General features: G+C 39.8%; 1 protein-coding gene across 2 annotated transcripts in view; it reads right to left on the bottom strand.

The window, feature by feature from the left end:
- Positions 1–24514, bottom strand: part of Usp32 (ubiquitin specific peptidase 32) — a 162635-nt gene that overhangs the window by 17688 nt on the left and 120433 nt on the right. For both annotated transcript variants that reach the window (XM_052755777.1, XM_052755776.1), the window contains 8 exons: positions 23251–23424; positions 21435–21609; positions 20841–20992; positions 16261–16372; positions 13766–13977; positions 7724–7908; positions 2912–2998; positions 1659–1779 (listed from right to left, as the gene is read on the bottom strand). In XM_052755777.1, the coding sequence (XP_052611737.1) occupies positions 1659–1779; positions 2912–2998; positions 7724–7908; positions 13766–13977; positions 16261–16372; positions 20841–20992; positions 21435–21609; positions 23251–23424 (1218 nt within the window). The remainder of the gene's footprint in view (positions 1–1658; positions 1780–2911; positions 2999–7723; positions 7909–13765; positions 13978–16260; positions 16373–20840; positions 20993–21434; positions 21610–23250; positions 23425–24514) is intronic.

Raw genomic sequence — 24514 nt, 5'->3', positions numbered from 1 at the left:
TATTTGGGCATCTAGATAGGGAAGTAGGTCTTGAATTGGTAGTCATCCCATTTCTCAACAGCGTAAAAAGTCAGAAAAGTGGAGCTGGTGAGACGGCTCAGAAAGTAAGAGGGCTTGCTGCCAAGGCAGAGGACCTGAGTTTGACCCGAGACTCCCATAGCAGGAGGGAGCCACTCTTCTCAAGTTGTTCTCTGACATCTACATAGATGTACCTCGCCAAGAAATAAACAAATGTAATAAAAAGTCAGACAAGTCAGTGACTACTTTTAACTTATCTAAAGAGAATGCTTTTTATAAATAAAGGAAATTTCTGACAAATTAAGAGGCATATAATAAACCTACTACAATCTGTTAGAAACTTCTTTGATTCTGTTTACTTCTCTACTAAACTCTTTCTGGTTTTTCTTTTCTTCTTAGATGCTAGGGATTTAATCTAGGGTCCTGACCATGCTAGGAAGTGTTCTGTTATTGAGCACTATCCCCAGTCTGGGAGAGTCTTTCTTTTAAGTTTCTTGAGGCAGGAGTGGTGGTACACAGCTTTAATCTAGCAGAGGCAGGGAGATCTCTCCATCTCTGTGACTATGAGGCCAGGTGGCTTACATAGTGAGAACCTGACTCAAACAAACACAAATCAGAAAGTTTTTTTGAGATAAGGGTCATCACTATGTGGTTCTAGGCTGGCCGGGAACTTACGACAATTCTCCTGCCTTACCTCGAGTAGTGGGATTAGAGATGTACATTACCTAACAGATTCTATTAATAATAATAATGATAATAATAATTTTTAAAAAAAATTTATTTATTATGCATACAGTGTTCTGTTTGCATGTATCCCTGCAGGCCAGAAGAGGGAGCCAGATCTCATTACAGATGGTTTTGCGCCACCATGTGGATGCTGGGAATTGAACTCAGGACCTCTGGAAGAACAGCCAGTGTTCTTAACCTCTGAGCCATCTCTCCAGCCCCTAATAATAATAATTTAAAAAATTATCTATTTATGTGTTAAGTGTTTCTCTGTGTGTTTCTCCACAGAGGCCATAAGACGGCACCAGATCCCCTGGAGCTGGAGTTACTAGGGGTTGTTACCCAGGTTCTCTGTGAGGGCCAGAAATACTCTTAACTGCTGAGTCATCTCTCTAGCTCTTGTAACTTCCTTTTAAAATCTTAATTTTTTTAAAAAAAGATTTGTTTATTTTTTTACTTATGTGTATTGATAGGTTTTCAGTCTGCATGTGGGCCTGAGTACTATGTGCATGCAGTGCCCTTAGAGGCCAGAAGAGGGTACTGCATCCTCTAGAACAGAAGTTGCAGACTCCTGCTACTAGCTGGCTTATGGGTGCTGGAAATCAAACCTAGGTCCTCTACAAGAATAGAGGTATTCTTAACGGTTGAGCCATTTCTCTAGCATTCCTATAACTTCTTAAATGCACTGTTCTGTTACAAGATTAGTATTTCTGAAATTAATTCCCCAATACAACTGATTCTAGAAGTTGAGGGGGAAAAAAAGCCAAGCAAACATGCCAGTATATCAAGCACCACAAAGAGTGCCACTAGTTGTTTTTCCGATTTTAGTTTGTTATGATACAGTTAAGATGGGAAATACTTCCCATATAAAACCACCACCTTATCCCCACCCCCACCCCCGGCCCATCACTCACTCTTTCCTGTGATGTTTGATAGCGGAGGTGAAGGGCTGTAGGGTCCCAATCCACAGCAATACAGGCATTTCCAATGAAAGCTCTGTCTTCTCCACAATCAATTTTACAGCCTCTGCAAAATCTAAAAGGGGAAAGCATTCACAGATGAATAAACCGTAAAGAATTAAAATTTTCTCAATTAGAAATACTCTTTAGTATTTCTCCTAGCTCCATAGTTTGTCAGATTCTAACTTTAGCATCTGATAAATGCAGCAGTAAAAGTTAATAATAATTTCAGGAATCATGTTTGTAACTTCAAGTCTTTGGTTTCAAAAATCACTTAACAGTTGTTAACATATAAAAAGAGTTCCATGGCAAGTAAAACGATACAGAAACTAGCTGCTATTTGACATAAACTGACTTGAAAGAAATTATAAATTCATTTCTACAATGCTGTAAGCTTATCTTTTTGTAAAATAGCACCCTAATTAAATATGTATACAAAATTTATAGAAGCAGGTGCAAGGGCAAGACACAGTCATGGCTCTAATATCTATGAGACTTTGTTATTATGACATTACAGTTTTCTAAAAGGTGACTTCAGAAAGATTGGATACTGTCCTTGCTGTAACAACAATGAGCCATCAAACTCTTGTAAAACCTCAGGGAAGATTACTAGCAGGGTTAGTAATCAGATTATGTTCTACTACCTAAGAAAGAACATTTGGACTAATAATAGCCATGTGCATGACTGTAGTCACAACTCAGGAGGCTGAAGAGGGTCACTTGAGCCCTGGAGTTAGAGATCTGACTGGGCAACACAGTAAGACTCCATTTAAAAAGGACCAAAAAGGGGCTGAAGAGATGTCTCATCAGCTGAGAGCACTGGCTGCTCTCCTAGAAGACCTAGGTACAATTCCTAGCACCTACATGGCAGTTCACAACTGTCTATGACTCCAGTTTCAAGGGATCTGACACCCTCACACCAATGCACATGAGATAAAAAATTAAAAAGGACTAAAGAAAAAAAAAAGAAAGTTTAGAATAAAAATGTTTATCACTTGTTATTAATTTGGGGTGGAGTGAAATCTGTAAAATTACATGTCTGGAAAGCAAATTTGTACTCTGGAATTTACAAAGAGATGGACAATTCTCAAGTTTATCTCAAGCTTCTCATTATTCACAATTGCATTCTAAATAAAGGAATCTTATAAAAAAGTACTACGTTTGAAACTGAGTCTACTGAGCCTTGTTGTATAGAAGGCGACTTTTACCTATACCACGGGCACCAGGCACAGGAATTTCCGTCTTTCTGAACAACTCGGAGGGTGAATGGATACTGATAGCCCATGCTGTCATCACTGGAAGAAGAAAACACACAAAGTCTAAGAAGCATGTCTGGTTTGAGAGCTCTTAAACTTATCCTGGAGAAGGTTCACTTTCCACAGCAGTGTGCCCATGCTCATAGTTCCATGATGCTCATCCTAACCCATCAAACACAACCTTGAACCAGCCAGGCTGGACCATCTGAATCTGGTCACACATACTAGCACATACTAGATTGCCACAGGTCTTCTTCTTTTTACTTTAACTTTTTTCTTTTTTTGAAACAGAGTCACGTAGCCCAGGCTGGTCTCACACGATGTGGCTGAGGATGACCTTGAACTTGTGGTCCTCCTGCCCACACCTCTCCAAAGCTGAGATTATAGGTTTGTACCACTACACCTGGTTTAGGTGATGTGGAGGCGTGAATCCTGGGTCTTTTGTATGCTAGGCAAGCCCTCACCCAACTGAGTTACATCTCAACCAACTTTATTTATTTATTTATTTATTTATTTATTTATTTATTTATTTATGCTTTTTGAGACAGGATTTTCTCTGTATAGCCCAGCTGTCCTGGAACTTACTACCCACTCTATTTATTTATTTATTTATTTATTTTTGCTTTTTGAGACAGGATTTTCTCTGTATAGCCCAGCTGTCCTGGAACTTACCACCACCCAGCTTACATTCCCAGTTGTAGTATCCTTTTCCCTATCTTTCTTAAAGCCATACACTATCTTTAAAATTAATTAAAAAAAAAAACCACCAGAACAATTATGCCTTTAAAAAAAGATTTATTTATTTATTATGTATACAGTGTTTTGCCTGTATGTATGCCTGCAGGCCAGAAGAGGGCACCAGATTTCATTATAGATGGCTGTGAGCCACCATGTGGTTGCTGGGAATTGAACTCAGGACCTCTGGAAGAGCAGCCAGTGCTCTTAACTTCTGAGCCATCTCTCCAGCCCCCAATTGTGCCTTTTGAGTTCTCCAAAGTTTAACAAAATCTACTAATCCTTGCCTAAACAAGAAGCAAAATATCAAGTTGTGTACCTTAAATATATACAACTCCTGGGCTACAGGTGTAGCTCTGGGGTACAGGTATTTAGGAAACACATGGCCCCCTAAAAAGCTCCAACAAACAATTGCATCAAATTCTTGTTAATTATAATCATGAAGCTTGGTGGGGGGTGGTAAGGGACACGCACTTAACAGCTTATTTGGCAACTGGGAAGCTTTTGTATGGCACAGGAGCTCTTTCTGTATAACCCAAATGATGGACCTGATTGTACATTGGCATGTTCAAAGCAAGAGACTAGCAACCAAGGCATACAAAGAAAGGGACAAAGAATAACCAATCAGCACCCTAAGAGGGGATGGAGCAGATACTGAGCTAATATAACCCATCTTTCCTTGTTATAGCTGGATACACAATTTTTCAATACTAGGGATTAAACCTAGGGTATTGTGCATGCTAGGCTGGTACTAGATCACTGAGCTATATCCCTAAGCTTCCTTTCATTTTTCATCTGGAGAAAGGATATCATACTAAGTTGTTCAGGCTAGCTGCAAACTCATTCTAGTAGAGGAAGGTCTTAAAATTGCTATCCGACTACCTTACCCTGGGGAGCAACTTGGATTATGGGAATGAGTTCCTAGGCTTAGCTTCAGTTGGGATGTTCAAAGCCCCCTAATGGACCAAATGTTGAAGGCCTGGTTCCTAACCTGTGGTACTATTGAGTGGTGGAGGAACCTTTAGGAGTATGGGCCTAGCAGAATAAGTTAGGTCACTGGGAACATGTCCCTGAAGTGAACTGGGGTCTTGGTCCTTTCTTTCCTGTTTCTTGGCTACCCTGAAACAAGCAGGCTGTTCAACTGCACATTCCCCAACAAGATATACCTTGTCACAGGTGGTGCAAAGCAGTGAGGCCAATGATTATGAACTAAGACCAACGCAGAAGTATGAGCCAAAACAAACATTCCCTTTAAAATCTGGTTATCACAGGTGTTTGTAGCCAAACCTCTTCAACTCCCCTAGAACCTGGTTCTTGGTTTTCTGTCTCTATGTATTTTCTTACAGATACTTTTGAAGAGCAAAACCATTAGGTCATAGTGGCACGTATCTTTAATCCCAGCACTCAGGAAGCACAGGCAGACAGAGCTTTGTGAATTTGAGGCCAGTTTTGTATATATAGTGAGTACCAGGATAATCAGAACTATTTGGTGAGACCCTATCTCAAAAAGGAAAAGGAGAAGAATAAAAAAAAAAATCAAAATTATACAGTATTTGTTCTTAAAATTGCATTACATTTTATTTATGGGTATGCATATATGCATGCCATGGCACCCATATGGAGGACAACTTGAGGGAGTCAGTTCTATCTTTCTACAATGTGTGTCCTGAAGATCAAACTCGTAAGGCTTGGTAGCAAGTACCAATCAATACTGCTGAGCCATCTTTCCAGCTCTACTTACACCTTTGTGTCTGGTTTATTCCATTTAGTGTAAGGTTTTCAAGCTTCATTTATGTCATAGCATGTATCAGTGGTTCCTTACTTTTGATGTAAGTAATACTGCACTGTATATAGCACATTTTGTTTATCCATTATCTGATGGACCTTTGAGTTGTTTCAACCTTTTGGCCACTGTGATCCATTAAATTCACTTGATGGACATCAGAGGCATTTAGTAATTTTAGTTATAAATAGTTCAGTGTCTACTTGCAAAGACAAACTTGGTATCTAAATTTTAATGTCTGAAGTATTTTTTCTTTAACCCACTCTTCCTTCCATGTTTCCACTTATACTAATACAGACTTCACAAGATCAACAGAGACCGTTTTAGTGCAGGTGATGGACCAGCCTGACTCCATCTGAAGGTCAGAAGCCATCTTATTACAAGTCAAGATAAGTTCATTCTTGTTTTATGTAGAACTTAAATTTGACCAGGTCTTGACCCATTTTCTGGAATTTGACATGTTCCACACCCTATACTCTGACCTCTGCCCTGATAAGATGTTCTACCAAATAATTCTGAAATGTTCATCCAAGTTTGTACATAACCAAAATTCTTCTGGAAATCCCCCAACCCTTAAAAACTTCCTAGGCTTGCATTTTTGGGGTTAATACAAACCCCACTTTCTCCTATGCTTGAGACTATTTTCTCAAGTCACACTTTAGGGAGATAGCCCTATCTGACAAAAAAAATAAACCTCGCATAATTTGACTAAAAAAATTTGGGTCAGTTATCTTGACTCCTGTTCAGTGGGATTAACACAGTGGGCAGTGTTCAGTCCTCCTCTTACTCAGTCTCTCTGACTTTAAACAATTGGTCATATTCCTCTGGTTGACCATTCATTCCTTCTGTTTGTTTATTTGAGACAGGGTCTCTCCATACAGTCTTGGCTGTCCTGGAACTCACTCTGTAGACCAGAGATCTGGTCTTGAACTCACAGAGATCCTTCTGCCTCTGCCTCCCGAGTGTTGTTATTAAAGGCGTGCGACCATTCAGTCTTGATTGGTTAGACATTACTGGCTGCTTCTTTTCCTTCCTTTCTGAACCTCTGATGTTGAAATACATCAGGAATTATGTCTTGGGCATTTTTCTATCTAACATTCTCTTAAGTAATAGTCCCCCACCTTAGGACTTTAAATATCTACTTGTTGGTGATACCTGTATTTCCAGCAAAGGACATTCAAATCCACTTCCCACATGCACAATAGCTATCTTGAATTTAACTTGTATTCCTGGCCTTCTTGCCAAAACCTGTTCCTTCTTGAATTTCTCATCTCAAAAAAAGGACATGATCAGTCACAAAATTGCTCATGCTGGAAACCTATCCTTTTTCTCAAAATCGATTCCCAGTCCAGTAGCAAATCCAGGGGAAAGTCTTCACCTAGCAGTGCTTTTCAAATTTAATCCTACCCAAATATCACTTCTACTAAAACCAAACATCCATTAGTTAATTTGCTTATGAATTATCTGCAGGTTGAAGACTTATCCTAACCTCTTAATCATCACAGGACCCTCTAACATAAGAAACATAACTTTTTTTTACTCTGTTATCACAGAAGCTACTTCTCATTGCCACACGAGCAAGAGAACGGGCTGCAGCTCAACTGCGACAGAAGACACAAACTCTCAAAGGGAAGCATTTACTGATCCCACAGAACTGTAGCAGAAGAGCACAAAGAAAACAAGAAAGGTCCGCCATCGCTACCTAGGTTTATAAATGACTTCCTGTTGATAAGGCACAGTATGGACACAATCCAACTGAACCATGTTATGGCATCAGTCTTTTTCAGAGTGCATTTCTAGATCTGTACATGTTCACTCTCATTCTAAATTTCAGAGGAGTGAGATGATACAAATTTCCTGGTGAAGTCACACTTTTGACTTTCGCAACAAGAGAAGACAAGGACATTTACTTAAAGCATTTCAGGAGGGATTTAGGTGAGAATAAAGAATGAAAATAAATCACAGATGGCAGTGGTGCACACCTTTAATCCCAGCACTTAGGGGGCAGAGGCAGGCAGATTTCTGTGAGTTTGAGGTCAGCCTGGTCTACAGAGTGAGTTCCAGGACAGCCAGAGCTACACAGAGAAACCCTGTCTTAAAAAACAAACAAACAAACAAAAATGTAAAAAAATCATTAGACATTAGGATGTTTAGTTGATAAATAGGTCTTCTATATCACAACATATTCATAGAAGTTATTCTTAGTATTAAGAAACCATAGGACTTGGCTTATTCTCAGAACCTACCAATCCTGTGCATGGTTACTAGCTTCTTGAGGTGGGAGAGGACTGGCCAATCGAGATACTTGAATCCAAACTGCATCATAGAGATCTTTTTTCCGGGTATGCACAGTACAAGGCACAATCAGTGGCATTCCAAAGAGACTGGGGCGATTCTTCTGAGATGACAGGAAATACAGTTCTGTCCGCATCTACATGTACAAACAAGAGAAGAGAGTTGACGAGACAGGCTGCCAAGTAACAGGTATTAACGTGCATTTTCAAATCAGTTACTACCACCTATGCAGCTCCACTCTGTGCTTTTTATTTTCCAAATGCCAGATTCAGTTTCTAAAGCCATATACACACAAGAATGCACACACGAGGGAGCCAATGCCCTCTTTGGGCACTGTGTGCACATGGTGCGAAGAATACATATAGGCAAAACACAACCCATACACATAAAATAAAATGGAAAAAAATTATAAAAAGAATGCATATCACATTTACTATTTTTATTGGGATTGTGCATCAAATTTCTGAGTAAATTTGCAGAGAACTAACATTTTTAAATATTTTCATTTAGGGGCTGGAGAGATGGCTCAGAGGTTAAGAGCACTGGCTGTTGTTCATCCCGAGGTCCTGAATTCAATTCCCAGCAACCACATGGTGGCTCACAACCATCTGTAATTTGATCTTGTGCCCTCTTCTGGTGTGTAGGCAGAATACTGTATACATAATAAATAAATAAATCTTTAAAAAATATTTTCATTTAATCCAATAACTTGATCTATTATCTTTTTATTTTTAATTTAATTATTATTGTGTGTGTGTACATAAGTGTGTGTGGGTGTGCCATGGTATGTGTGTGGAGGTTAGGACAACTCTGTGGAGCTGGATCTCTCCTTTTTTTATTACTTAAAAAAAAGTAATTTCTTTATTTTGAATCATGTGTGTGTGTGTGTGTGTGTGTGTGTGCATGTGCACACCACATATGTGCAGGTGACCAGAGGTCAGAGATGTCAGGTCTCCTGGAGTAGGAGCTACAGGCAGTTGTACACTGCCTGGTATGGGTACTGGGAATTGAACTCAGGTTCTCTGGAAGAACAATACACACTCTTAACCACTATCTCTTCAGCTTCCAATTTTTATGACTTTAAAAAAATTGTGTGCATATTTATCTGTGTGGGTTTGTGCACATGAGAACAGGTGGTCCTTGGAGTCCAGAAGAGGGTATGTGATACCCTGGAGCTTAAGTTACAGGTGCTTGTGAACCACCCAACATGGGTGTTGGGAAATAAACTCAGGCCCTCTGCAGGAACAATGTGCACTCTTAACAGCCATGCCAATTCTCCGGTCCTCTCTTTCCACTTTCTGTGGTCTTGAGATGAACTTAGGTCACTTGGCTTGCATGGCAAGCACCCTTATTCACTGAACCATCTTACTGACCCTATTACTTTAAGTTGCTTAACATTTTATTTATTGATTTGTATGGGTATTTTGTCTGCATGCATGTATGTTCACCACTTGTGGGCCTGGTGCCTGTAGAGGCAGACAAGGGTATCAGATCCTCTGGGACTAGAGTTGCAGGCAGTTGTGACTTACAAGATGGATGGTATGACTCAAACTCAGGTCCTCTGCAAGAGCAGCCAGTTCTCTTAACCACTGAGCCACCTCTCCAGCCAGCCCATTTGTGTGTGTGTGTGTGTGTGTGTGTGTGTGTGTGTGTGTGTGTTTTCCCCAAGATAGGGCTTTTCTATATGTAGCCCTGGCTGTTCTGGAAATCACTCTGTTGACCAGGCTGGCCTCAAACTCAAGAGTTCTGTCTGCCTCTGCCTCCCAAGTGCTGGTAATAAAGGCATGCATCACTACCATATGCCCCTTTGTTTTTTTTTTTTTTTTTTTTTTTTGGTTTTTCGAGACAGGGTTTCTCTGTGTAGCTTTGCGCCTTTCCTGGAACTCACTTGGTAGCCCAGGCTGGCCTCGAACTCACAGAGATCCGCCTGGCTCTGCCTCCCGAGTGCTGGGATTAAAGGCGTGCGCCACCACCGCCCGGCCCCTTTGTTTTTAAAAATTCAAAAATACCATGTTGTGGGTACTTTGCCTACATGTATGTCTGGGCACCACATTTGTGCCTGGTACCCACAGAAGCCAGAAGAGGGGGTGGGATATCCTACATCTGGATGGTTATGAATCGTCATATGGGTGCAGGGAATTGAACCTGGGTCTTCTAGAAGAGTGGCAGGTAGTCTTAATCACTGAGCAATTTCTCTAGTACCAATATTTTTGTTTAAAAATTTCCAACAATATTATTGTTTTCTATGTAGATGCCTCCCGTATGATTTCTAAGTTTATTTGTATTGAAATGGATTTTTAAATACAAAATTTTAAAAATATGATGGATTAAAGCATTTATAGAGGTGAATGGTGCACATCTGCCACCAAGATTTGTTTACGTCTAAATTCTGTAATTAGTAAATTCAATCTTATGTGGCAAAGAGTTTTTTGCATTATGTAATTGAGAGTCTTCCCTCCTCCCTAAATTCTTTCATTTATTTTTAAAAAAGAGTTCATATTATTTTTACTTGTGTGTATATGTGTGTCTCTGTGAAATGTATGCCATATATGTTCAGTTACTAGTAGAGGCCAAAAGAGGACACTAGATCCCCTGGAGCTAGATTTATAAGAGGTTGTGAGCCACTGACATGGGTGCTAGGTACCAAACTCTGGTCTTTTGGAAGTGCAGCAAACACTTTTTAACTGCTGATTAAATCATTTCTCCAGGCCCAAGCCGAAGGTCTTTAATATGAGATCATATGATATAAAGAAACCAAGTAAGAGAATGGCAGAGACAGAGGGAAAGTTCAGATGAACGGGCAGGAAACGCAGTTAGGTAGCCACAAGCTAAGGGAGGCTCAGAAATACAAGGAAAAATGGGCCAAGAAGAGTCCCCTAGAGTCTTTGGAGTGGGACAGCTCTGTTGGTATCTTGACTTCGGACTTCTGGTCTCTACACTGTAAAGGAATTTCTGTTAAGCCATAGTTTGTTTTAATTTGTTACAAAAGTCCTTGGAAATTAACATAGTACCTTACCTATAATTTCATTTCTCTTGTTATAATTAATGTACTTATTTTTTTACCACACTAATTTTGTTTCTCCATAAAGCTCATTTTCTTTTCCTTACTAATTTCCCTTTAGACATTTTTTAAAATATATAATTTATTTTTATTTTACGTTCATTGGTGTTTTGCCTGCATATATGTCTGTATGAGAGTATTGGAACTGGAGTTACAGACAGTTGTGAGCTGCCATGTAGGCAGGGCATAGAACCTGGGTCCTCTGGAAGAGCAGCCAGTGCTCTTAACTGTTGAGCTATCTCTCCAGGCTGACTTTTTCTTTTTTTGAAACAGTCTTATTATATAGGCCAAGGCTGGCCTGGAATTCAAGGTCATCCTGTTTCAGCAACTTAAGTGCTAAGATTACAGCTATGTACCAATGACTTTTATTTTCTTATATGAGCAGGGCAGTAATTTTAGCCAACAAACATAAATAATGAGAATTTAAGAACCTAGTGTGATTATTTCTCTTGTTCTTTCTCCTCTGCCCTAGACTAAAGATCAGTGCTAGAGATTAAACCCTGGACTCTTTTTCAATCTAGGGAATGAAATACTCTACTACTAAATAACACCCCTAGCCCCAGAGTGAATTATGAACAGTACAGGAATAACTAATGGCTCTTAGAAATTACCTATCAAACCAACTTTTTTTTTTTTTTTTTTTTTTTGGTTTTTCGAGACAGGGTTTCTCTGTGTAGCTTTGCGCCTTTCCTGGAACTCACTTGGTAGCCCAGGCTGGCCTTGAACTCACAGAGATCCGCCTGGCTCTGCCTCCCAAGTGCTGGGATTAAAGGTGTGCGCCACTACCGCCTGGCTCAACCCAACTCTTTTACTTATTTTATTTTTTTGAGACAGGGTCTCTAGTGTCATGGCTGGCCTGAAACTCCCAAGATATCCACCTGCCTCTGCCTCCTGAGTACTGGTATTAAATGTGTGCCCACTCCAACTCTTCTGTTTTATAAAATGATGACAGCAAAGTTCAGAGGGCTCAATGGCTATTTAGTAGCAGGATGAGAGCCATAACATAGTTGCTCAGTTACTAGCCCAATTGCTCATCCTCCTTTTCTGAGTACCCAACTATACCTCAATCACTTACTTACAGTTTTCAATTTTTTCTTTTTTCTCTTTCATGTGTGTGTGAGAGTGCATGTGTAGGCCCAAGGTTGATGTTGGAAACAACCCTTGATCACTCTTTTACGTTTGTTTTTGTTTATCGAGACAGGGTTTCTCTGTGTAGCTTTGGCTGACCTCAAGCTGGCTCTGTAGACCAGGCTGACCTTGAACTCACAAAGACGTGCCTGCCTCTGTCTCTCAGAGGCACCACCATAGCCCAATAGCCTTGACCACTCTTAAACCTGTTAATTGAGGCAGGTTCTCTTAATTAAATCTGGAGTTTGCAATACAGCTAGTCTTGCTAACCAGCTTATCCTGGGGACTTCCTGTCTCTGTCTTCTGAGCTGAAATGACAAGCTGGCCGAGACCCCCACGTGGCATTTACACAGGTTCTGGGAATCCAAACTCTTAACTTGTCCTCATGCTTGCTAGGCAAGTGCTGTAACCACTGAGCCATCTCATTAACCTCCTCCTCTCAAACCTTTAAAAAAAAAAGTGGGGCTGGAGAGATGACTCAGAGGTTAAGAGCACTGGCTGCTCTTCCAGAGGTCCTGAGTTCAATTCCCAGCAACCACATGGTGGCTCACAGCCATCTGTAATGAGATCTGGTGCCCTCTTCTGGTGTGCAGGAATACATGCAGACAGAACACTGTATACATAGTAAATAAATAAATCTTTAAAAAAAAAAAAAAAAAAAAAAAAAAAAGTGGAGGGGACTTGGAGAGATGGCTCAGCAGTTAAGAGCATTGACTGTTCTTCCAGAGGACCCGGGATCGATTCCCAGCACCCACACGGCAGCTCACAACTGTCTGTAACTCCAGGATTAGACAAAATGCAGGCAAAACACCCATGCACATGAAATAAAAATAAATTAAAAAAAGATTTATTTTTATTTTATTTTATTTTACGTGTATGGGTGTTTTTCCTGCATATATGTCTGTGTACCACATGCATGCAGTGCCCATGGAGGCCAGAAGAGGACACTGGGTCTCCTGGAACTATAGTTACAATAGGTCATAAACTGCTAGTGCTCTTAACCAATGAATCACCTCTCCAGTCCCACCCTCACTTTTTTTTAATCAGAAAAAAATTAACAAGTTAGCCTTCAATGGAAGGCTAGTTTAGCAAGGGAGGAATTACAAAAAAAAACTTGTCAAAGAACATTTTTGTGTCCTCCAAAAAACCACACAATGACAACAATAAACCTTTTCCAAAGGTGCTCACATTTACATGGCAGAGATAAGTCTATACATGTAGGACACACATTCTAGAAGAAAGCAGTACGTGGGTATACTGGCTAGCCAGTTCACTCTTTTATTTTTTGTATGTTTGAGACACGGTCTTAATATTTAGCTCAGGTTAGCCTTTACTTGCTATGTAACCCAGGCTGGCCTCCAAATCATGATTCTCCTGCCTCAGCCTCTCCAGTGCTCCATCTATCATTCTGCTGCCTCTTAACAATAAGGAATGTCATTTCATATAATAGCAGCCACATATGACAAGGAATCCTGGTTCTAACACCTACATAAGCATATATGATAGAATGAGAGTACATTTAAGAAAGATGTGGAGGGCTGGTGAGATGGCTCAGAGGTTAAGAGCACTGACTATTCTTCCAGAGGTCCTGAGTTCAATTCCCAGCAACCACATGGTGGCTTACAACCATCTGTAATGAGATCTGGTGCCCTCTTCTGGCCTGCAGGCCATATACATGATGAATAAATAAATCTTTAAAAAAAAATTTAAAAAAAAAAAGAAAGCTGTGGAAGAGACAAAATGGTTGCATTTCACCAGTGATAGTTGATAGGACCAATAATAACTTGCCCAACATTTAACTAACCATTTTTCGATGGACTGCAATGATGTAGCCTGTAAATGGGTCATCAGGAAGAGGTGGCATATGACCATTCACCACTCCATTTGTGACGTTCTTCTCAGTTCCACATGGTACAACTGTACTTGGCATTCCATTGGGGATGAATATAGGTCGAGGCAGGTCCCCATTGGTAGTCAGAGTGAACAGTCCATTTGTAGATGGAGAAGAGGAGCAATCTATAAATTTAGAGATGTGCACAGTATCATAACCTTGTATCACCATCATTTTCTTTTCTTAAGTATTAAGTGTTTTGAACATTGACAGTGTAGACTCCCCTAATTCAGCACAGGGAAAACTCACAGACCAACAAACAATTCTATTTATTGGTAAATTTAAAGTCTAGAATTTATTTATTTTATTTTTATTTTTATTTATTTTTTTTCAAGACAGGGTTTCTGTGTTGTTTTGGTGCCTGTCCTGGATCTCACTCTGTAGACTAGGCTGATCTCGAACTCACAGAGATCCGCCTGCCTCTGCTTCCCGAGTGCTGGGATTAAAGGCATGCATCACCACTGCCCTAGAATTTATTTTTATAACTCACACTTATGACTAAAGGACAAAGAAAGAGAAGTATGGTAACTGTTAAGTAGTGCTTCTGCAGCAATCCCAAGAGTATCATGTGGAACACAAATATCTCTACCATTCATTTTCTCTTTCCTCTAAAATTTCCTATTCTCAAAATATTCTATTCAATCTGGCCCTAAGCCAACTGTTAATTTTTAAATGAAAACAAAGATAAAAATGCATTCCCTTAGTGACTAAGGCTTAGTCTAAATAATTATATTTCAAGTGCTCAATAGCCCATGCAAGTGATGGACACTGTATTGGAGAACAGAGATGCTAGTTTCCATCATTGCAAAGTCCTATCAAACAGAGACATTCTAAATAGAGAACATGAAATTATCTACTAACTCACCATCACCATAACTGTTACATGCCAGTGAGAGGAGCTTCACTTCTTAGGAAGTCCTTTATAGTAGGAGAATTAACCTAATAGTAAGCTGTCAAGGAAGAATCCCTGGGCATAATGGTTTACACTTGTAATCTCTGCACTTGGAAGCCAGAAGCAGGAGGATCATGAGTTTGATGGTATCTTGGACTAAACAGTGAGATCTGGGCAAATCTGAGATACACAGTGTTAACAATTGTGTCAAAAAACTAAGGGCTATATTGTATATCATTTTTCCTCTCAACTGAAACATTTTCCCAAGAGGAAAGGGGAAGGCTCAGGAGATCAGGCAACAAATAAAATGTCACCTGACAAAGTGGGAACTTGTGAAACTCCGGGAGGCCCCTTTACAGCCTTATAAAAGCAGTAATTTAGTGTGGGGAAGGAGACTCTGAACAGCTAAGATGCTGGTGTAGAGATTTCTCGGACTGTGGGAGCTGCCTCAAGCTGTGCAGAGAGCCCCAGGGATACAGGGTTCGTGAATCTTCACTAGGGTTATGGAGGGCTTCTTGGTGATGAGCTGCTTTTTTGAGTCATCTCTGCTCCTGTAAGTAAGCCCTCCCCCACATTCCTGTGAGTAACCCCAATACAAACTCACTGGTTCACCAAATTGGACTTTGGTGCAGTCATTTCTTCTGATCTCATGCTTTTACTTTTTGGGGTTAGTAGACATGTGTATGTGGGATCTTCTCAGGAAAATACTCTTACACAAAATGCTACCAAGAGGTATAGTATAACACTGACCTAGCATGTCTAAGACCTTAGGTTAGACACTTAGCACCACAACAAAAGGACAAAGTATATGAAGCCCAAAGGACTGAATGACCAACCATATTAAAGCATGTGTAATAACCAGACAGACAAATTCCTATTTACTAAATTTATTGTTTATATTTTCTGGTAGTATGTTCCTTTCATACTATCTGTACCATCTTACCATTACAAAAAGAGTTAAAAGAGATGTGAATATTAATGGTATGTATATGAGCTAAGAGCTACCTACTTAGCTTGCTTATTTACCGTTTCTGAACTTTAGATTCCTCATCAATCAAAAGAAAAATCTGAGTCAAATGATTATTAGAATTCCTACAAAAAGCTCCAGGCAAAGGTTTCTGCTGTGATTTTAATCCCAGCACTCAGATCTCTATGATTCAAGGCCAGCCTGGTCTACAGAGAGAGTTCCAGGACAGCAAGGGATACACAGAGAAACCCTGTTTCAGAAAACAAACAAACAGTATATATTAATTCTTAGACCAAATTTTATTACACTTATGTATGTATCCATGTATGTGTGCACAAGCACATGCCACAGCATGCATGTGGAAGTCAGAGAACAATTTAAAGGAGTCAGTTCTCTCCATCCACCATGCGAGTCCTGAGGATTGAACTCAAGTCATCAGGCTTGGATCAGGCTTAGCTGCAAGTCCCTTTATCAAGCTGAGCTATTTTGCTGGCCCTAGACCAAAGTTTAATACTGAGATCCTGAAAATTAAGTCTAGTTCTACCTTACCTGTTTGTATTGGACTACATGCTGAGACTGGAGATGCAAGAATGGGAATTTCAAATGCACACAAATATCCACTCACTGAGAGTCGAACTTTTTGGTTGTCCTGAGGGAAGTTCTACAAAAAAGAAAAAAAAAAAGAAAAAAAAAAAAAAAGAAAGAAAGGAAGGTTTTAGATAAACTAGAAAAATTATCCCTGTGATGTACAGCTTTTTTTTTTTTTTGAGACAAGGTTTCACTATGTAGCTCTAGCTGTTCTGGAACTCAGGAACTCACCATGTAGAGCAAGTTAGCCTTGAGCTCACAGAGATCTGCCTGCTTCTACTTCTGCTGGGATTAAAGATATGCACCACCAGCTGGGCGGTGGTGGCGCATGCCTTTAATCCCAGCACTTGAGAGGCAGAGGCAGGTGGATCTCTGTGAGTTCGAGGCCAGCCTGGTCTCCAAAGCGAGTTCCAGGAAAGGCGCAAAGCTACACAGAGAAACCCTGTCTCGAAAAAATCAAAAAAAAAAAAAAAATATGCACCACCACATCAGTAAAACAATCGTCCTTGGCCAACTAAAGATGAATGTTGGATAAAGTAACTCATAACTCACCCCCCCCCCCAAGAAAACTCTTATTCCTATACATGGGAAGGATGTATACTGTGGGTGATTAAAAGTTTTACCTTTTGTCTCAACTAACTAAACTGCAAACCCCAACAGATCTCTTTACTCTCTCTCTCTCACTATATATATATATATATATATATTAAAAAAAAAAAAAAGCTGGGTGGTGGTGGTACACGCCTTTAATCCCAGCACTCGGGAGGCAGAGCTAGGTAGATCTCTGTGAGTTCAAGTCCAGCCTGGTCTACAGAGCAAGTTCCAGGACAGCACCAAAGCTACACAGAGAAACCCTGTCCCGAAAAAAACCAAAAATTAATGCAGCCTGGGTATGGTGGCACACACCTTTAATCCTAGAAGAGACTGGCAAATCTCTGTGAGTTCAAGGCTGGCCTGATCTACATAGTAAGATGCAGGCCAGCCAAGGCTACATACAGTGAGACTCTGTTTCAAGAAAACAACAATAATAAAAATGTCAATCCGGTAGGGCTCTGTTCAAAGGGCACGAATCTGTAATCATAGTGATTAGAAGGTAGGAGAAAGGTGAATTTTCTTTCTTTTTTTTTTCTGTTTGTTTTTTGAGACATGGTTTCTCTGTGTAGCCCCAGTTGTCATGGAACTTGTTCTGTAGACCAGATTCACCTGCCTCTGCCTCCACAGCTGTATTTTCCTATTTTCTAATTCTTTAGCATTTTGAAAAGTAAAACCTACAGTACAAAGGGGACTGGAGAGATGGCTCAGCAATGAAAAACAACTGCTCTTGTGGATGATCCAGAACTGGACCCTAGCACTAACATGGTAGCTCACAACCATCAGAAACTACAGTTCCAGGAGATTCACTGCTCTTCTGACCTCCACAGGCACCAGGTACATATGTAGCGCATATTCAGACACCATGATCTGTAGATGCAAATCGATTATAAAATGGAATAGTATTTGCATATAGCTTATGCGTATCTTCCACTGTATTCAAATAACCATTACATAATTCATAACAGGAAAAATGTGATATACACAGTTGTAAAGATTATTGTTTAAGGAATAATGACAAGGAAAAAAATCTAAACATGGTTCAGTGCAGTATTTTATTATTTGAATATCTTTGATCTGTGACTGGGTAAGAGACTAAAACAAAAGCTTCTAGTGTAAAGGACTGATCTATGTTTATAAATACATATTCATAAATATAGAAGAGCTGGAGAGACGGTGTAGCTGTTAAGAATACTGGCTGCTCTTCCAGAAGATCCAGGTCTGGCCTTTGCAGGCACCAGACATGTACATGGTACAAAAACATATATGTAGGCAAAATACCCCTATATCAAAAAGAAAAGAAGTCTGGAGAGATGGCTCAGTGGTTAAGAGCACATACTTCTCCAGAGGACCTGAGTTTAATTCCCAGTAACCATATCAGGTAACTCTAGTTCCAGGGGGATCTGGCCTCTGAAGGCACCTCTACTCAAGTGCACATACCCACACATAGATACACACACACACACACACACACACACAAAATTAAAAATAAAGTTAAATTAAAAAAAGGAATAAAAAATTTAAAAAATATAGAAAGTAACTGAAGAAAAATTCTAGGGACAGTTGGTAGGTAAACTTAACCATATATTAAAATAGCTACCCTTTATATGAGCAGCCTTAGGTAATTCCCTTATCTCAAAATGCCACTATCATTTATTATTCCTCTGTTCTGGTAGACAGCCCTTTCAAATTTCTTGATTTGAAAATGGTATACAGGGGCTGGAGATATGGCTCAGCTGTTAAGAAGGTGTTCTTCCAGGGGACCCTGGTTCAATTACCAACACTCACATGGCAGCTCATAACTGTAACCCCAGTTCCAGGGGATCTGACACCCTCACACAGATATACACACAGGCAGAACACCAATGCACATAAAATAAAAATAAATAAATTTAAAAAAAAAAAAAGAAAAGAAAATGGTATACAATCTGGGGGTGGTGGCAAATGCCTTTAATCTCAGCAGAGTCCAGTGGATTTCTTAAGAGTTTGAGACCAGCCTGTTCTACATAGTGAGCTCCAGGACAGCTGGAGTTTCGAAGTGAGACCATGTCTCAAAAAAGAAAAAAGGAGAGAGGGAGGGAGAGAGGAAAGGAGGAAGGGAGAGGGAGAATGATATATACATATTTTTTGTTCTGGTTTTTGTGTGTGTGTGTGTGCAAACACACACACTACAGCCCATGTGTGGAAGTCAGAGGACAACTTTCAGGAGGCAGCTACCATGTCTACCATGTGGGTCCTAGGGAATTAACTCAGGTCATCAGACTTGGGGATAAGCACCTTTACCCACTCAGCCATCTCACTGGCCCTTGTTTTTGTTGTTTTGTATCTCCCTTGATTATTTTAAGTGTGGTGGTTTGAATAAGAATGGTCCCCATAGGCTTATATATTTTAATGTTTAGTCATTAAGGAGAGGAATTATTGGAGAAGGATAAGGAGGTGTGGCCTTGTTGGAGGTAGTGTGTCACTGGGGGGTGGATTTTTGGTTTCAAAAACCCAAGCCAGGCCCATTGTCACTCTCTCTTCTCAATGCCTGCTGATCAGGATGTAGAACTCTCAGCTACTTCTCCAGCAACATATCTGCTTGTGTGCCACTGCTGCAGGCAGGCAGCAGGAAAATGTAATGGAATTCAGCTACTATCACAAAAACTACTACTTGGAAAGGTCAAGGACGTCTCCGAAGGTCAAACCATGGCTAAGAAGTCTTGGTGATATTTTAGCTTTTGTACATAATTAGCCAATTCCTGCAATGATTTCCTTGTATGCTATGTATGCTTCCAAGAACTCCTAACAGTGTATTTCATCTGAAATAACTATCAAGCATCCAAGGCCAAACAATCTCCTGAATTAAGGTAAATTAAGCTCAGACCCTCCTTTCTTATACAGCCTTAGTGGTATTTATACTAACATTATAGACTCCTAACATTTACCTAACCACCGCTAGGAATGTAGTTTGAGCACATAAATTCCCTTCTTCTGATATCTTAACCAATTTTAGCTCTTAGTTGATCTCCTCCTTTACCACTCCCCTTTTGGGTTGTAAAAGAAAGCCTGTCAGTCACTGCCTGAGGAAAACTCTTGTCTGCCTTTATGACCCTGTAAGAATTCAAGTCTGGTGATCTTGCTTTGGCTAGAGCACTGCTATTGCATGGGTATATAACTGTAAACCTCAGGAACTTAGAGAGGATTTTGGGGATTTTGACTGGAGAACTAGAAGAATGAGATGGAAGATGAGGAAGAGCCAGATGGGGAGGAATGAGATGAGAATGACCAAGATGGGGCAGAACTAAGATAAGAGAATTAAGAAAGAACTTAGAGGGGACAGCAGATAAATGTAGAGAGAAATCAGGCAAGAAAGGAGCCAGGCACGAGAACAGAACTGAAGCTGTGTAGATAGGATTTTATCCCAGAGGAATAAAGTAAAAGGACTAAGAGCTTGGTGTACTTAGATTTATTTCCCAAAAATAATTCTCGCCATTCGAAGCTTCTCTTCTGGGCCCCTGGGAAGAAGATTATTAAGGCTGGTCTTTAATAATATTCGAGATGCCACCATGCTCCTTGAGATGATGATAGTGGACTAAACCTCGGAAACTGTAAACAAGCTTCAATTAAATGCCTTCTTTTATAAGAGTTGCCTTGGTCATGGTGTCTCTTCACAGCAAAACACCAACTGGTACAAGGAGTGGGGGATTGCTGTGATGGGCCTGACCATTCTGCTTGTTTGCAGAATGTGAACTTTGGAAATTTGGATTAGCAAAGCAGTTGAAATGCTTTAAGCAGGGCTTAATGGGCCATTCTAGTAGGAGCTTGGAAGACAGTGGTGCTGAGTGATGATGTGGACTGTGGGAGCCCAGCAATAGAATACTAAGACATTAATATAATATCTGAAGTCACTGAGAAACCTATCTTTGAAGAATAGAATCAGATTTCTGAGAAAGAACAATTAATATTACCTTTATGTTGGAACTATGTACTTCTGCAAGAAGGATTTGTTCTGATTTAAGTCCACAGAGATCACTTAGCTGCTTTTTCAAACCTGTGTACTTTTCATCCATATTCAGTCTTAGTCCATATCGTATTGGGGTAGTACCATCTAATTTAATTACTAGTAAAGAAAAAAGACTTTTTATTAGTAAAATTCAGGTTACGATGAAAGTGTTACATAATACCACAACAGATATATCTGACTTGTAAATAGCAAATATTTTAGCCTAGAATTTTTTATATGTAAATGATAAAATAAAACTTAGGAATAATACTGAGTGAAAAAAAGAATTTTTTTATATTTATCTGATAAAGAAGTCTGATTGGCTTTACAAGCTTTTCAAAGAGTTTCTGCTATGACCGGAATTAAGGAAAGCATCAATGAGCACAAAAAATGGGCCCATGCTCCAAATCTTTGGAACCTGAAATTGTGCCTTAATGTGGAGTGCTTAATTATAACATGCTGCCTACTCATATTTATGAGAACTCATTGCAAACAAACTATAAATTCAGACTGGAAAGTAATGAAAATGAATCGTTTTCTTCAGAACTCTGTGACCTACCTGTTATTTCTAAATGCATATAACTGTCCATTGGAAGTGGCAAAGACAAAAAATTGAAAGGGTCGAATCGGACACTTATATGCCCACATGTCTTGCATTTCACTTGGGATCTTAGCTGACCATGGAACAAGTCCACAACAATTGATCTATTTCTCCTTAGATGGTTGTCCCAGGCCTATGAAGGAAAAACAAAATTTTATTTTCAAAATTCAAACACAATCTAAAAATACTGGTTAAGTACATTGGATTTAAACTCTAACCACAGAAAACTCTTGTTCAAATTTAAATTGTGCCACATGTATTTGTGGTCTGAACATTGTATTTATTGCTTTTATAAGAAACTCAAAACCAAGGAAGGCATGGTTTGTGTACATCTTTAATCCTAGCACTCTGGAGGCAGAGCAAGCAGATCTCCTCTGTGAGTCTGAGGCCAGCCTGGTCAACACAGCAAGTTCCAGGGCTATATAAAGAGACCCAACTACACACCATATACTACCAAATAAAACCTGTAGATCCAGGAATGGGTTATATCTTTTTGAATTGTTGGCCAAAGAGGTCTCATAGACTCCGCCAAACATCACAGTTACTGCCACTACGATTTGTTACCCTCTACAACCTGAAGTTATCACAGAGTTATGTCACTGAACATGGAGAAATTGAGTTAGTACTTAACTCTAAGCTTCACCTTTACTAACTTGTGTTTATAATACCAGAAGGCACTATACACACTACCAGAAGAGAAAAGTAATCATCAATCTTACTCAGCTATGAACCTTGTGAACTATAATAGTGACTTGCCTGCCAGATATACCCATTCATGCAATAGTGGCACAAATGTTTTGAGGGTGACCAACCCACCTTTTGATTGTACATAAGGCCTGCCCCATGAGATGGAACCCATATTTGACACTGTTAATGAGGTCAAGGATCTGAGACTAGGTAGGTGATAGGTACTATGGGAAAACCTACAGTTTTCTACTAAATGAACATAGCAATAAAATGAGTCCTAACAACATATTGCTATACCCATAGATCAGTGCCTTGATAAACCCTCATCAGAGAAGCCTCTTCTTGAAGTAGATGGGAATTAAGACAGAGGATCCACAATGGAACAACATGCATAGATTGAGAGACTCTGGAGCACTCATCCCTAAATAGAATATCTTTATCACACCCCTCCTCTTCAGGCTCAGGGATCTATGAGGAAGATGGGGCAGAAAGATGATAAGATATAGAGGTGGAAGATGCATTCAAGGAAACAGTGTTTTCCAGATACAACATGGCTGAATGCACATTCAAACTCACAGAAACTGTGATAGCACACACAAGATCTGCCTAAGTTCAAACCAGACAAGGGGAAGAGGGCATAAAATCCAAGGCCCAATGTGCAGTTGATAGCTGATAGGAGTGTCAAAACTAGTTTTCTTGAACGGAGTGACACTGGGTATGTTAACCATATCCCATGGCAGGCACATGCTCAGGAATAGTTGGCCAACAAAACACAGACAGACTCAGTGTTAACCTAGGTGTATGCCTGTAATCCTAGCACTGGGGAGGTGGAGACAGGAGGATCCCTAGAGCCTGCTGGCTAGCTAGTCTGCCAAATCAGTGAACTACAGGTTCAGTGAGAGACACATCTCAAAAACAAGGTGGGACATAGATTAAGAAGACATCTAACTTGAACCTCTAATCTCTACATTGCCTGGGCACACATACACTGCTCAGTTTATCCACCAAAAGGCATTAAAAAAAGGTGCTGAGCTAAGTCAGTAGAACACAAGACCCTTTAAAAACAACAAAAGACACTCTAACAAACCTCTGCAGCCACTTCCCAGTCGGGTCGTCCATCACTGTCTTTTAGTTCCACATATGGCTTCTCATGGACTCGGTTGAGATCTTCATGAAGACCATCCAAGAGGAAAGCCAGAAGTTCTTGGGAGTCTTGTTGCTGGAACCCATTAAACCTGGGAGCATATTTTGCTATTGTCCACTATAAAAATGAGGAGTAGCTGTCATTATTTCCTATCCTATAAAATTTGGAACAAGCATGTTCCATAATTCAATGATAGATAAACATCAGAAAGAAAGTAAATGGCACAAAATTTAGTCTTTCTCTATTTCAGCAAACAAATTCTGGATAAGAATTTACTCTAACTTTAATGTTAAGTGACCAAAAAAATGACAGGCATTTTGGCCAATGATGTTTCCCAGTCTGCTACCATCTGTGGTGGTCTGACTGAAAACGGCCCCCAAAGGCCTATAGGGAGTGGCACTATTAGGGGTGTGGCCTTGTTGGGGTGGGTGTGGCCTTGCTGGAGATGTGTCACTGGCAGTGGGATGTGAGGTTTCAGCTCAAGCCAGCTGCAGTGTCCCTCTCTTGCTTCTACCTGCTGATCCAGCTGTAGAACTCTCAGCCACCTCTCCAGTACTATGTTGGTCTGTGTGCCACCACGCTTTCTACCATGATAATAATTGGACAAGACCTCTGAACTGTACGCCAGCCCCAATTAAATGTTTTCCTTTATAAGAGTTGCTGTGGTCATGATGTCTCATCACAGCAATAGAAACCCCTAAGACACCACTGAAGCAAACAGTTCTTTATTCACACAGATAATTTATATTGATGAATTTGTATTTATAGAATGGCAACGGATCATCCTGAAAAATTTCCTAGTCTATACAAATATTTTCTTTTAGTTATCTGATCTTGTTATATTTTAGGTTTTATTGTTACAGGCCAAAAAAAAAAAAAGCATAGTGTTTAACTATCAGGATTTACAAATGAATTATCTTAGCAATGCAGAAAAAAAAATCTATCAGGTATAATTAGGTGGCCTATGCTAGCAGTCAAGGAGTACCAAAAGGGCTTACTCTTCATACAAGTAAAGCAGTTGGTAAATCTGTAAAATGAACAATGTCTCAAAGAGGTACTGTTTCTTTGATCTTTTCTTCCTGTTCATTACATACACAGCAGTATTTTGCATTTATTTGAACACATAAAATTTGGGTATCTAGGATACTTAGTGAAATTTTAAAAATTGATTAAAAAAGTTTAAATAGAGAAAATGTGCAAACAGTGA

This window comes from Peromyscus californicus, unplaced genomic scaffold (genome assembly GCF_007827085.1).
Source record: "Peromyscus californicus insignis strain IS unplaced genomic scaffold, ASM782708v3 Scaffold_3__1_contigs__length_106647218, whole genome shotgun sequence".
Lineage (NCBI taxonomy): Eukaryota > Metazoa > Chordata > Mammalia > Rodentia > Cricetidae > Peromyscus > Peromyscus californicus.
The sequence above is the reverse complement of the archived record's forward strand: the minus strand, read 5'-3'. Positions and strand labels throughout refer to the sequence as shown.